This window comes from Furipterus horrens, unplaced genomic scaffold, assembly GCF_987537825.1.
Source record: "Furipterus horrens unplaced genomic scaffold, mFurHor1.1.pri manual_scaffold_3, whole genome shotgun sequence".
In the NCBI taxonomy this organism is placed as follows: Eukaryota; Metazoa; Chordata; class Mammalia; order Chiroptera; family Furipteridae; genus Furipterus; species Furipterus horrens.
In genome coordinates, this window is record NW_028327173.1 from 79464597 (window position 1) to 79478981 (window position 14385).

At 35.8% G+C, this 14385-nt stretch overlaps 1 protein-coding gene across 1 annotated transcript in view; it reads left to right on the forward strand.

Annotated features, from left to right (window-relative positions):
* Nucleotides 1-14385, forward strand: part of NUP153 (nucleoporin 153) — a 68732-nt gene that overhangs the window by 49727 nt on the left and 4620 nt on the right. Inside the window, exons 15-20 of the mRNA XM_090269781.1 lie at nucleotides 946-1074; nucleotides 3313-3930; nucleotides 6849-7043; nucleotides 8529-9413; nucleotides 11625-11981; nucleotides 12627-12899. Of these exons, the coding sequence (XP_090125907.1) occupies nucleotides 946-1074; nucleotides 3313-3930; nucleotides 6849-7043; nucleotides 8529-9413; nucleotides 11625-11981; nucleotides 12627-12899 (2457 nt within the window). The remainder of the gene's footprint in view (nucleotides 1-945; nucleotides 1075-3312; nucleotides 3931-6848; nucleotides 7044-8528; nucleotides 9414-11624; nucleotides 11982-12626; nucleotides 12900-14385) is intronic.

The following is a 14385-nucleotide window of genomic DNA, read 5'->3' on the forward strand; positions in this document are numbered from 1 at the left end:
TATAAAAAATTTCAAACATCCCCTGAAGTTGAATAGTAGACTGAATCCCCAAATACTCTTTACCTAGCTTCAACATTTATCATTTTATGACCAATCTCATCTGTCCCTCTCTCCCTTCTTCTCTGAGTTCTCAAACATGCAAACACACCTATCAGTTGACTCTGAAACAATTCCACACATATTTCATCTGTAAACTCCCCCCTTAAAAAATATAACCACAAAACTCATACTCAAAATACAGAATTCTCATTTTAAGTAAAAGGATATGTTTTTGGAAAGTTTGGGAAATATAAAAAGGAAAAGCAATAAATAAAAATCACCCATCACTAGTGGCCACCTATTAACACTTTAGATGTAAACATTCAAAATCTTTTGGACTTTCTAACCTGTTTTTATTGTGGCTTTGTAACATTTTGCCCTGTGAGAGTGCTGTAATTTATGTAATCAGCCTCTTATTGAGTATTTATCATCCAGGTTCTCAGTGTTATGGCTGAAGGGAAGTTTCAATCATAAGCTGAATTTCCAGAAACGGAATAACTGGCTCAATTGAATATTTTTAAGGCTTTTTAAAATCAGTATTGTAAACTGCTGTGTAATTGATTACATGTTCCATGAAGGGCGTCAGCTTGCTCTAGTTGCCATACGCTTTTGAATGTTTCAGCTTGATTTTCCTTATTACCAGTGAACCTACTGGGTAGTAATTATAGTTTATATTTTTGTCCTTTTGGAGGGGAGAGATACACAGTGTGGGAAATAGTATTTTTAATTCCTTGTAATGGCAATTTAACTCTGTACTGTTAAATAATTTTTTCATATTTTTGAATTTCAAGCTTTTTAAATGATGTTTTAGAAGTTGACCCAAGTAGTCTCTGAAAGATATTTTTAATACATTTAATTCTAGTTCAGTGCTTTTTCTTGGCATAATATCTTTTATAATTAAAAAAGTTACAGCTCAAGATCTCACTGCAGTGAACAGTACAAGCTGTAAGAAGCCAGATGAAGATTATGAGGGCCCTTTTAGACCTGCAAAAACCCTGAAGGAAGGCAGTGTCCTAGATGTTCTGAAAAACCCTGGTAAGATAATGGCTGCCCTTGAGGAAGTTTAAAACTTTAATTATAAAATCATGATCTTATTTTAATGTCATTGTGTTATACTTTAGGCTTTAAGAAAATTTTGACTCCTTTGATAGGGGATTCACTTCTGAATGTAGATGTAATCAGATGCAATTCTTTTAAGGAAAAGATCTTAGGAAGCTCTACTTATTTCTTTAGAATTCAAGAACTTTATACTAAATGAAATTTCTAAAAGGCAAGTATAGAAAGAGAAAATGAATGACAGTAGAGAGAGACCAATATTGAATAAAAGTAAATAAACTTGATGATATACTTAAGCAGATATACTTGAGCATGTCTTTCTCACCAGAGTGTTGAAACTGCCTTGTTCTTCTCAATTATTCCCAGTTGTGGTATAACAAGTCCAACAAACATTTGCTGATTCTAACATATTTAAGACATAATACTCACTTGAAACAAGATATGAAAGCTGGTAGGTAATAATATGAAGGCAATAACTAGAAATTTTCAAATAGGAATGTTTTCAGTTTGAAAATCAAAGAAGATAGTCACAGTTCAATTGTGATGTGTACTATAAGAATGTAAAGGTGTTTGTAAGATAATCTAGTAGCTCAGAAAGAATTTAGACCTAGCAGAAGTTCATGTCTAATTGAATAGGAATTTCTAAATAAGGTTGGCTTCTACAACAAGATTTAGAAGAATTGGTTTCTTTTGGTTTAGCTCTCAGTAATTTAGATGAATTTATGCAATTATGGCAGAATTCCAGAATGTCTAGAATTAACCAAGTAGTAGGTAAACATCAAAGTTTATCTTCATATAAATTAAACTTTGCGTTCATAATGCCCATTCCCCAACCCCTTTAACTTTAATAGTAAAAATTTGGAGATAATATGTTCTTTTGAGGGAGAAATTAGGAAAATTCAAAAAGTGGGAGAAATAGTAATCTGTAACACTTTGAGATGGTTATTGCTGAAAATTTTGTCTACCTTAGTGACTTAAATTAATCATTAACAAAATGTTGACCACTGGGAATAACTGAGCTATGTGGATTGTTTCCTTATTATGCTAAAAATAGCTCTAGGCTGAGTTATTTCTTGGTAGCCTTAGAACAATCTCCTAACAACTTTCTATTATCTTATTCCCCTATGATTTTCTTGTCCTTTGGTGCTTAAGGCTGGAGGAAGAGGTCACTGAGTTTTTTGGTATGAATAAAATAAAAAATTAATTGGTCCAAAGTAAAGGATGGAAATATTTCCACAAATAAAGCGTATTTTCAGTGAATCAGTTCAGTGACAGCAGTTTGGGCATCCCAAGCAAGGACTTTTTCTTCCTATTATTCTGTGGTTCTACTTAGATACCTTAGTTGTCTAAATATACCTTTAGTGGTTACAAATAGGTATACTTACAATGTGAAAGGTTCTGCGATAATATTGGAAAGATATTTGAAGCAGTTTTGTTTGAATTAGTGTTTGGTAACTTTGCATGGGCTTGTATTTGAGTAGCATGAGCTTGCCCTCCATTAGGATTGACTCAGTTAACAATTTTTGTACTTCTGGGCTTTACCAGGTGGTTTGTTATATATCTGTTGGAGTTTATCAAATTAGTCATTGAACTGTTGATGTTTTAAAGCTATGTATAGGTTCAATATAATTAAAAATAATTATTAACCATTCTGTTTACTTTGGTGGAACATCTATCTGCCCTGTGACCATACCTATACAGCTCAGCTGGTTTTTACCAAAAGTAGAGAATATCACAGTAGTGGATTAGGACTGGACAAAATTTAAAAATTACAGATATTGAAGTCATTTGGTGTAGCCGAGGGAGCACCTGAAAGGAGATAACAAATGGAGAAAGAAGGCTATGAATATACTGGAGGTCATTGTTGCAGGAATGTAGAATGGAGCAAGACATTGATGATGTGTATAAATCAGTGGGTGACTATAACTAAAGCTTTAAGGTAGGATTGGTTGAATTATAATAAATAGGAATTCTTAGAGGAAGAAGGTGATAGATTGTAAATAAAGCATCCTCTGTAGAATTTTAACCAGGCAGGTGTTACTTACGTAATTAATAAATAGTGCTTTGGTGAAAATCACCTCTGAAGTGATCATGGATTGTAGTAACTCAGCAATAAGGTAAATGTTTTCTCCCAGTAATAATATTTCAGTTAATGTTTTGATTAGAAAACCTTCCCTAACTTTTTCTTCAATTCCTCCCTCCCTCGGCACCCTGTAGGTTTCGCATCACCGAAGTCAGATTCTTTTGCTGCTGATCCTACCACCACAAGCCCAATAGTTTATACAAGACCAGCAATAAGTAGCTTTTCTTCTAGTGGGATTGGGTTGGGGGAAAGTTTAAAAGCTGGATCATCGTGGCAGTGTGGTAGTTGTCTCCTCCAGAACAAAGTTACAGACAGCAAGTGTGCATCCTGTCAAGCGACAAAATTGTCACCAAGAGATACTGCTAAACAGACTGGAATTGGGACACCAAGTAAAAGTGGCAAGACAACTTTTTCTGCGTCAGGGATAGGTTTTGGAGACAAATTTAAACCAGCAGTAGGAACTTGGGATTGTGATACCTGTTTAGTGCAAAATAAACCGGAAGCAATAAAATGTGTAGCTTGTGAAACACCGAAACCTGGAACTGGTATTAAGCGAGTCCTTACATTGCCAGTGGCTTCAGAAAGTGCTGTCACCGTGGCTGCTTCATCTTCCAGCTGCACTGTGACCACTGGTACCTTAGGATTTGCAGATAAATTCAAAAAGCCCAAGGGATCTTGGGAGTGTCCAGTATGCTGTGTTCCTAATAATCCAGAAGACAATAAATGTGTGTGCTGTATGTCTGAGAAACCAGGTACGTTTATGGCTGTTTGGAATAATTTTGCTCATTATGTTAGTAGAACATTTTAATTTATTCTCTGTAAAATCTCTTAAGAACAACCTGAATGTTTTACATGTTTCAGGATGAGCATTTTCTCAATACTCTTAAGTTTTTAAAGCTATATTGAGTTTTAAATGACTTGTTTTGGGCTGGATTTGTATATTTTCTTAGGATAGGCTGTGAGTTAATATGTTGACCTCTTCTTTGTATGCATTTTTATCAGAAGCTTCTCGCTCCTCAGGATCATTTTCAAAGTTGACTGTTAACAGAAGTTGAAAGGTCTTAGAACAGGGCGATCTTTTTCAGAACTATACAGAATAAGATACTGCTTTGTCTCTTTTTCTCTGAGTAGAAGTGAGAGTGGCTAGTCGTCATTTCCAGGGAAAGTTTCGTTAAGGGGTGGACAGGATTGCTTTATTGAAAAGGCTGTCACTGAATGTTAATGGCAATACCTGTACCTGTATTCTATCTGCCAAAGATATTGCAGTGGTAGTAAATTATTCAATCAATCAGTGAAAATTTTAACTTCGGCAGCAAAAAAAATGGAATTAGGTTTGAGTTTTTCCTGTTTCTCTGTTCATTTAAAGAGTTAATAAAGATTCACATCTGGAAATGACTCTGCTGTTTTTGTAATACTGTTACATAATTATTTGGTACAGGTATATGGTGACATGAATACTAAATAAAACATGTGAGTATCTTGGGAATTAACATGTGTAGTTTTATGTCTGCAATGAAACACTCAAGTTATTAGTCTAAACCCCTGTCTGAACACAAGGGGTAAACCGTATTTCTAATTCCTACTGGACATTTCTGTGAGAATAAGACTTCAGAATCTTCATTACTTTCCCTTCCCACCTGACACCACTCCGACCTTGATGCGGGAAACTGAAATTAATTCTGAGTTAATGGGAGGAGAATAAAACTGAGTCAGGCAGTGAATTGTTACACATAAGCAAAGGAAGCTTATATATGTACTAAAGAACTTTGTGTTCTGTAATGAGCCATTTTCAGCAGAGGAGTAGTATGGTCAACTTTGTATTTTGATAAATCACTTTGTGGCTTTTTGAAGGGTAGATATGAAGGTGACAAAATTTGGAGAACAGGACAGGTTAGGGAGGTTGTATCAATAATATAGGCAAACATAATGGTGATGTGTAGTAATGAAATCAAGTAAGGATGGGAGGGTTGTAGAATAACATACTGTTGAAGACATGATAATTTCAAACTGCTGACATTGACTTTCAGATATATGTGAGGCCTTTGGGTATACTGATAATGGACTGGGCTAAAGATACAGATTTGGAGTCATTATTAGCCCATAGTTTTGTAATTAAGTCGTGGGAGTGAAGGTGATGAAAAATGAGTGGAGTGAATAGAGAAGATGGTCTAAAAATGAGCTCTGCTAACTTAAGGGAGTGGCAGGAATGAACCTTTGGAAAGTTAATTTTTTAAAGGAATACCCAGAGAGGAAAAATGTGGCACCGGTTGCTTCTTGGAAGGATGTATTTAAGGGAGTAAGTCTCAATAAGAAAGCTATTATTCAGGCAGTAGAAGGGTCAGAAAAGATAATGAAAAAGATACGAGAACTATGTAAGGGAGGGGGAGCCAGCTATTCAAGCTAATCAGGTGGATAGTGGAGCTACCAACTAAGAAAAGAGACCACAGGGATGGAGCTCAGAAGTGTGGATTGCAGGTACGCAGATCAGGAAACTTGCGTTGGTGAGTAAAACTATTGGAGGAGATGAAAACTTGTGAGCAGGCAGTGGACCAATGGTGTATCCTCAGGGTGCAGGTTTGTTGGCAAGATGGAAGAGAACATACCAGTAAAACTGACATCAAGGTAACTGGAAGAAGTGATGACAAATGGAGACTATGTAGAGAAGTGGGGATATCGGAGTGAATGGCTTCACTCTTATGGGTGGGGCGAAAGAAGGTTGACAGTTGTGAGTACATGAAACACAGTTTATTCTTTTGTTGTTATTGTATTATTTTCCATATGAACAACTGTAATCTTACTTTTGCCCCACCCTGTATTTCTTCACACTGTGCGTTGGTGAGCTATCCTTCCTGTGCTGTCTCCTCTCCCCACAGAACTTCCTAGTTCTGCTTAAAGATTGAAATTTTTCCTCTGAGGATCCTTCTCCTGCCCACTTAGTCATTTCTTCCTTCCTTGTACTCTTGTATTAATTATTTATCACTTTTCATGTTGGTGATGGTGCTACTGTGCATTTGTTTTACTTTTTCCTTTTTGAGACAATGAACACCTTTAGAAGTTAAGCAATGTGTTATTCATCTTTATGTACCCAGAGTCTAAGTGCATTATGGTGTTCAATAAATGTCTGTCCACTGGCTAGCTTATAATGGAAATGCCATGAATATAGTAGGCGGTGTCAAGTAGAATTGCAAAGTAGGTGATAGAACACCTCTGTGCAAAAACGATCTTTTCAAAGGCAGAGAGTAGAGACCTGTGCTTTGGAATCTTGAATTTAATATGGTCTGTGGCTGTGTATTTGATTTGTTAGGATATTGCCTACAATTCATATCTATGTTTTATAATGCTGTACTGTTTTAAGAAATTGGACAAACGTTTTTAAGGAAAATTTAGTTTTTTAGGCTCTGTTATCAGCATGAGTTTTTTTTAAAACCATGGCTATTCAAACTTGGGGCTAAGGGTGTAATTATCCCTGAGGAAGGTGAGTGTAAACTACTCATTTATAAGATTAAGAGCAATCTAAGATGTCTATACTGTTTTTAACAATGAATATATTTCTGACATATTCTTGTCTTAATAACATTAAGAAAAACTGAGCATTTAGGCTTAGTGGTGTCATCAAGATAATGGCATAATGTAAATTAGAATTTCCGTATATTTCCACATTGTTTTTTAGGAAGCTCGGTACCTGCTTCAAGCAGCAGCACCATCCCTCTCTCTCTGTCTTCTGGAGGCTGCCTAGGATTGGACAAGTTCAGGAAACCTGAGGGAAGTTGGGACTGTGAAGTATGCCTAGTGCAAAATCAAGCCGATTCTACCAAATGTGTGGCATGTGAAAGTGACAAGCCCGGCACAAAATCTGAGTTTAAAGGTAAGCCATTGGTAAAGGGCCTTCTTATATCACTACTTTAAAGTGAAATATTTGTAAATAGCTTTAGTTTTAAAATTATTCATTCTTTTTTAAAAATTCATGTAAAATGGGGCATGGTCCTGGACTTTTAGTTCTCATCTATTTCTGAATTAGTTAGATTATTTGCTGGTCAGCAGTGAGATATCTTTTCTGCCGCTGGGTAAAGAACTGTTCTGTCTTGTAATACTGAGTCTGAGAGAGTCTAACTTTTTGTTAGTAACTGTAAACAGTCCTTTGGCATCTAGATGAATTTCCTGACTCTTACTTGACTGAAAATTTACACCCGTAGAAACATAGCAGAAGTAATCTAGTCCTATAGCACAGTAATTGCCTACCTTTAAAATGTGTCCCTTTGAAGCAGAGGGGATTACTAGTTACTGGTTTTGGCACCTTTATTTTTAGCTTTCTGCATAATATCACTTAAGGGTCTTAGAGACCATGTGGATAGCCATTTGCTTTTGAAATTCTGCTATAATATTATAATATTTCAATTAGGTTTCTTAGGGAAAGGAAAGAGGGTGGGTAATCATTAAAAGGGGAAGTCTGAAGATGACGGCTTGTAAAGCTTGCCTCTCACGTTTGTCTTACATACGGGTAAGCAGAGTCATGGGTAGATATCTTGAACCCTTTACTGATTACTGTTATGAGACAGTCAGCCAAGTGCTTCATTTCCAGTTTATTCGCTACAGAAAAGCATTATGAAACCAAGACTTTGATCTTGTCAATTCAGTTTTTTTTTTTTTTTTTAAATATTGTTTCCACTGATAAGATTCTTCTGGTTCTTTGATGCTAAATTAAAAAAAAATTCTTAGGTAAACAACACATTCACAAAACTTAAAAATCAAATAATGACAAGATTCACAGTGAAAAGTCTCTTGTCCCCATTGGCTTATTTTCCATCCTTCTTCCCTCTACCTTGTTAGATTATATACCATATTGTCTGTCATTCTGCTTCCTTGATTTATCACACATTAACTTGGACATACATTTGTTCTTCATTCACAGCTGCCTGGATTGCATATCGCATTTTGTATGTCTTTGAGTTTATCTTTAAAATAAAAGACACAGCTGTAGAATCGCTCAGTCAGCAATGTGTTTGTAATTTTTGGTAAATATTGACAAAATGCCTTTTACAATTTTGTTTTCTTTTAGACACCCACCTGCAATGTATAAAGTATTTGCTACTCCTAGTAACATTGTTATCAAACTTGTTTGAGCTCTTCCAGTCTGATAAATGAAAAGTAGCTTGTCTGTACAGTTGTGAGGATTGGGATATAGTTCTCATGCTGAATTTTGGGCAATTTGGTGTGTTTACTGCCATTGCTAATATTCTTCAGAGTAGGACTTTTTTCAAGTTATTCCCACATGCCTTTGGTTTTCAAGGTTTATGTTTGTTTGAAAGAATAACAGTAATTCAGTGTCTCTTTGGTGTCTTATATTTTGAAGGCTTTGGTACATCTTCCTCATCTTCAAACCCAGCAGCCTCATCCTTCAAATTTGGTATCCTGTCATCCTCTTCTGAGCCTTCTCAGGCTTTAACAAGCACTGGAAATTTTAAATTTGGAGATCAAGGAGGCTTTAAAATAGGTGTGTCATCAGATTCTGGGTCTTTAAATCCCATGAGTGAAGGCTTTAAGTTTTCTAAACCAGTAGGGGATTTTAAATTTGGAGTTTCATCTGATTCTAAACCTGAGGAACTTAAAAAGGACAGTAAAGATGATAATACTTTTAAGATTGGACTTCCTTCTGGTTTCAGCAATCCAGCTTCTTCATCTCCATTTCAGTTTGGGGTGTCTAGTCTTGGGCAGCAAGAAACGAAAGAGGAACTGCCTAAATCTTCATCTGCAGGCTTTAGTTTTGGTACGGGTGTTATTAACCCCACTCCTGCTGCTGCTAACACCGAGGTGACCTCTGAGAGCAAGAGCAGCTTCAGCTTTGGGACTATAGAAACCAAGAGTGTCTCAGTGTCTCCTTTTACGTGTAAGACATCAGAAGCAAAAAAAGAAGAAATGCCTGCCACTAAAGTAGGATTCACTTTTGGCAATATGGAACCTGCTCCCCTGCCATCTGTTTCGTTGTTTGCTTTGGGGAGGACAGAAGAGAAACAACAAGAGCCAGTCACTTCTACTTCTCTAGCGTTTGGGAAGAAAGCTGACAATGAAGAGCTGAAGTGTCCACCATTGTTTTCCTTTGTGAATTCAGAACAAACCAAAGAAGAGAGTTCTTCAAAGTCAACCTTCAGTTTCAGTGTGGCAAAACCACCTGAGAAGGAGTCTGAACAGCCAGCAAAGGCCACTTTTGCTTTTGGATCACAAACAAGTACTACAGCTGGTAAGTATTAAACATTTCCTTTTACAAGGGTCTTTGCTATCTTGACAGATGCAGCAAGGCAAGAAATAGTTCACACTGAACCATATATGTGAGAGAGACCAGTGATGAAACTCTAGAACGGAGCCTAGGATTTTCAGCTTTACCTGTTTGTATGAAGCTACCTACGGATCTAATTTTGAGAAACATAGCTCTCATGGAAAGCCCACAATATTGTGCAATTATTCATGTCTTTCTCCCTTCTGTTTGGGCTTTATAATCAGAATTGGCATATACTATTCAGGAAAATAGGCATTCTTTCTTAAGCTCATGAATATTTTCTATTTAACTAATGAAATTTTATATATAGGCCTTTATTTACAAATAGAGATAACCAGTCATCATTAGCCATGTAAGGAACATAGACAAATATAATTAATTCCTGAGAAATAGAGGTGAATATGAAAACTAAAATTCTGAAGAAAAAGAAATGAAATAGCCTTTTTAAAAGTTAAAAACCTGGTTGGTGAAACAAAATTATTCCGTGGACTGAGTAGCAGAAAAAAACATAGCTGATAATCAGATTAGTGAACTGGAATTTTTCAGAACATAGTGCAAAAGTAGAGATCCAGGCTAGACTCACAGGTTCCATTGGAATAAGAGTGCTTAGAAGGAAGCGCAGTATGGAGGAATTATCAGAGAATTGACAGAGGCAAATTTCCTAGATGCAAAGAAAGACATTGGTCTTAAAAATGGAAGTGGTCCACTCATTGGCAAAGGCCAGTGAAATTTTAGGCACCGAGTCAAAATCCTGAATGCTTTCAGAGGCCACAAATGAGCAGTTAGCAGATTAGCATTAGGCTTCTAGTTTGTAACATCAGATGCTGAAAACAGAGTAGTGTGCCCAAAGTGAAAATAGTCTTTGAACTTAGAATTCTATAATCAGCCAAATTTCATCAAACATAAAGGCAAAATATAGATGTTTCCAGATAAGTAAAAAATTAAAATGTTGAATGCCCATGAACGTTTTTGAATAATAAATTGGGAACACAAACAAAATCAAAATTAAACCTGAAAAAATAGTGTGACTACAACAAATAGGTGTGAGTAGTTTTTGTGTATTGAATTTTTACTTGGAAATTTAAAAACACCCTTCAAACAAAATAAAAACTAAATTATCTACCATTAAGAAAGCAATAAAAGTGAGATAGGTTCTAATCAAATTGACTATTTCCATTTGAAATATACTGACTTGAAAGTGAGCTGAAATGCTCAATTTTTTGTAAACCATACTACTGTCCGTGCCATAATGTGACCAGCCCTGTCTAATAGACAGTATTGGAACCGAAACATTATTGGAACAGTTTCAAAAATATCTTAAATAAGGTGCTTGGATCCAGGATCAGCATATAAAAATCAAGAGTTTTCCTCCAAAATCAGCAGTAAAGAGTTGGACAACATATCTTATTTGTATTTTCTGACATTTCTAATTTGTATTTTAGAATAGCTGTAGAACCTGTTACATGCTAACATTATAAAGACATATTTAATACTTGTTCCTGAGTGATATTTTCCCCATCCTAGCCCCCTCCTCGAATATAATTTTAATTCTTAGAGGAATTTCTGTGGGTCTTGGAAAGCTAATCTATTTCTCAAATTTATATGGGAGGAAAATGCACAAAAATTTTAGAGAGAGGGGCGGGCACACAGACAGCTTTGCCTTACTAAATATCAAACCAGACTGTAAAGCTACAATAATTAGAACAATTATTGTAACAATAACTGTAGAAGAAACAAATGCACATATATTTCGAATTCAGTGTCATAAAGATGGAGTTACAAATGAGAGAGCAAAGGCTACACTCAATTGACTGTCAATTGAAGTTCTGATCCTGCTAACATAAACTGCAAAATCAGATTTATAAAAGTACAGTTATCTTCCACTCTCTGAATTTGTTATCCAAACATAGTATCTATCCAATTAGATTTGGATTTAAGGGATATTTTAATTTTTACTAATCTGAGCTGAAGGTTTTCCTATATAAGGCAGAAAAATCCACAGAAGAAAAGATGAATAAATTTAATATAACATATATGCTGATTTAATGAATGAATGAAATTTTATAAAAAATTCTGTTTTCTAATGACGTCTTAGATTGTAGGATAGGAAAAGTGCTTTGTGTGATTGCTTGCTCCTAAAGATTTTGTTGTTGTTTCTTAATTTCTGTCATACAGACCAAGGTGGAACAAAGCCAATTTTTAGTTTCTTGAACAACAATTCTTCTAATTCAAGTACACCAGCCACTTCAGCTGCTGGTGGTATATTTGGTAGTTCCAGCTCTTCCTCCAGTGCACCCATGGGTGCCTTTGTGTTTGGACAGGCCAGCAATCCTGTGAGCAGCTCTGCATTTGGTAACCCTGCTGAACCCAGTACATCTCAGCCTGTGCTATTTTCTCAAGAGAGCAAACCAGCAACCACATCCAGCACGGGTACAGCTGTTACCCCGTTTGTCTTTGGTCCAGGAGCCAGCAGTAATAATACTGCAATTTCCGGTTTTAACTTTGGAGCTACAACCACGTCTAGCTCTTCAGGTACTTTTAGAAAAGAAAAATACACATGTACTTGCATTGGCTTTAGTTATGAGTTATCAGCTCTTAGGAACTAATACAGCAGCTTATCACAAAATGGCCTGGGTGCCTTTACATCATCTATACGTGGGATTTTGTATTATTCACTCTGGTATAATGCACATCTTGTGTTTAAGTTTTTAAACATAATTAAGTCTTGGAAGCAATTTTTCTAATCTCAGCCAGAGTGTTATCTTTAGTTTTTCCATATTTTCTTTTTGAATTGTAAGTTGTTAAGTAATCAGACACTGGGAATTATTTTATTAGACATTAGTCCTCATTGTGAAGTGTGTACATGATCACTGTATTAGCTGATTTCTGCAATGTGTTAAAGTTCTGATGAGGTCAGTTGTCTTCTTAGATATATTCCCTTCACCTAAGACCTTTTTAACTATGAAGGTGGAGTCTTGTTAATGGAAGTTTTTGTTTTTATGGATTCTCTATAGTTTTACTAAACAATGCATTCTTACAATCATTATTCAAAACTTAGGATTTTTTTCAGCAAGCTTAAGAGTCTGAAAAGCTTGAATTTTGCTTTGATTTCATAGAGATTTCTTGAGGATTATCTGTAGCCATCTTGATGATTTAAGTAATTCTTTGGATCTACAGGATGCTCCTTTGTATTTGGCACTGGACCTTCAGCACCATCTGCCAGCCCAGCATTTGGTGCTAACCAGACCCCAACATTTGGACAGAGTCAAGGTGCCAGTCAACCTAATCCCCCAGGCTTTGCATCTATATCATCTTCAGCAACATTATTTTCTGCTGGTTCTCAGCCTGCACCACTGACTTTTGGGACAGTGTCAAGCAGTACCCAGCCTCCTGTGTTTGGACAACAGCCTGGTCAGTCTGCATTTGGCTCTGGGACGGCTCCGAATTCCAGTGAGTGCATGTAGTAGTGATGTAGTTTGTATCTGTATTTTATCTGTAATTAGGTTCTGTGTGTCTTAAATGTAATTGTTTTCCTTGAGCTTTGAGCTTTTTTTTTGTCTCTTGTATACTCAGCAGAATAGAAATGTATGTTTAGTCTTACATGTAAACCACTTTCCCAACTTTGACACATTAAGCATTTTTAATGTATTAAAGCTTTAAGGCAGCGATTTTTAACCTTTTTCACCTCATAGCATATAGAAACTACTAAAATTCCGCGGCACACCAAAATATAAAAATTAGGTATAAATTTGAACCGTTCATATCGGAATGCTATTGTTGTGTTGGCTGCTGTCATTTTTCTGTTTGACAGTCTAAGGGAAAAGAGGTCAGTGCCCCTGACTAAATAGTCAGGTGTTGCATGATTCAAAATTTCTTATGGCACACTGGTTGAAAATCAGTGCTTTAAGGTATTAAAGCATTTGATTAAAATGCAGCTATTTCTTAACTCTTTGAGTGAGGTATTGGATTCATTCCATCCCATTTCTCCCCATCTGAATTTTGGGGCATTCTAGCCTAGATTTTACCTGTAGTGTTTTCTAATTTTTATGATTGGATTTACTTCAGGAAGTTATACCCCAGCTCTAGTACTCTTTCCCGAGACAGTCCAGCTGAGTTGTCTTGTGATGCTTCCCTTTTGATGATGCAAGCCTTTTCACTTGTCTTGCATATTTAAACCAATGTTTCTTCGTTTTTTTAAAATATGGTTAATCACATGGTATTATGCAGGGTGGGGCAAAAAGTAGGTTTACAGTTGTGAATATGTGAAAGTTATTTTTGTATTATTTATTAATTATTGTATTATTTTTCATATTAACAACTTACATTTTCCATATAAGCTTACTTTGCCCCACCCTGTAATTAATGATGTATTTTCTGAAAATTACACTGTATATATTTTTCTAATTGCGAAATATAACCTCATATGGGGAGGCATGAAATATAAATGAACAGTGTAATGTTGAAGCAACTTCTTGTGTAACACCTCCCAGGAGCCCCATCTGTGTCCCTTTTTTGAGCACATTTCTCTCTTTCATTGTTCTAACGGTGTTTTGACTTTTAGGGTAATCACTTGGATTTTATTTTAAGTTAACTACTAATACATAGAGCCCTAGAAAATACAGTTTTTGCCTGATTTTTAAGTATGTAAATGGAATCCTGTATTTAGTCTTTTGATTCTTCCCTCTTTCACTCTATCTTATTTGTAAGGTCCACCCATGTTATTGCATATACATTATTTGTTTTTTCATTGCTGTAGAGTTTATCACTTTCTGAATATACCACAGTTTTTCCTTATACCATTGATGAATGTTTGAGTCGTTTTTTAGCTATTAGGAAATACAGCTCTACACATTCTTGTATATGTGCCTTGGGGCACACATGTATCTTTTTCTACAGTACATAGGAGAGAAATTGCCGAATTAAAGGATCTGAACAT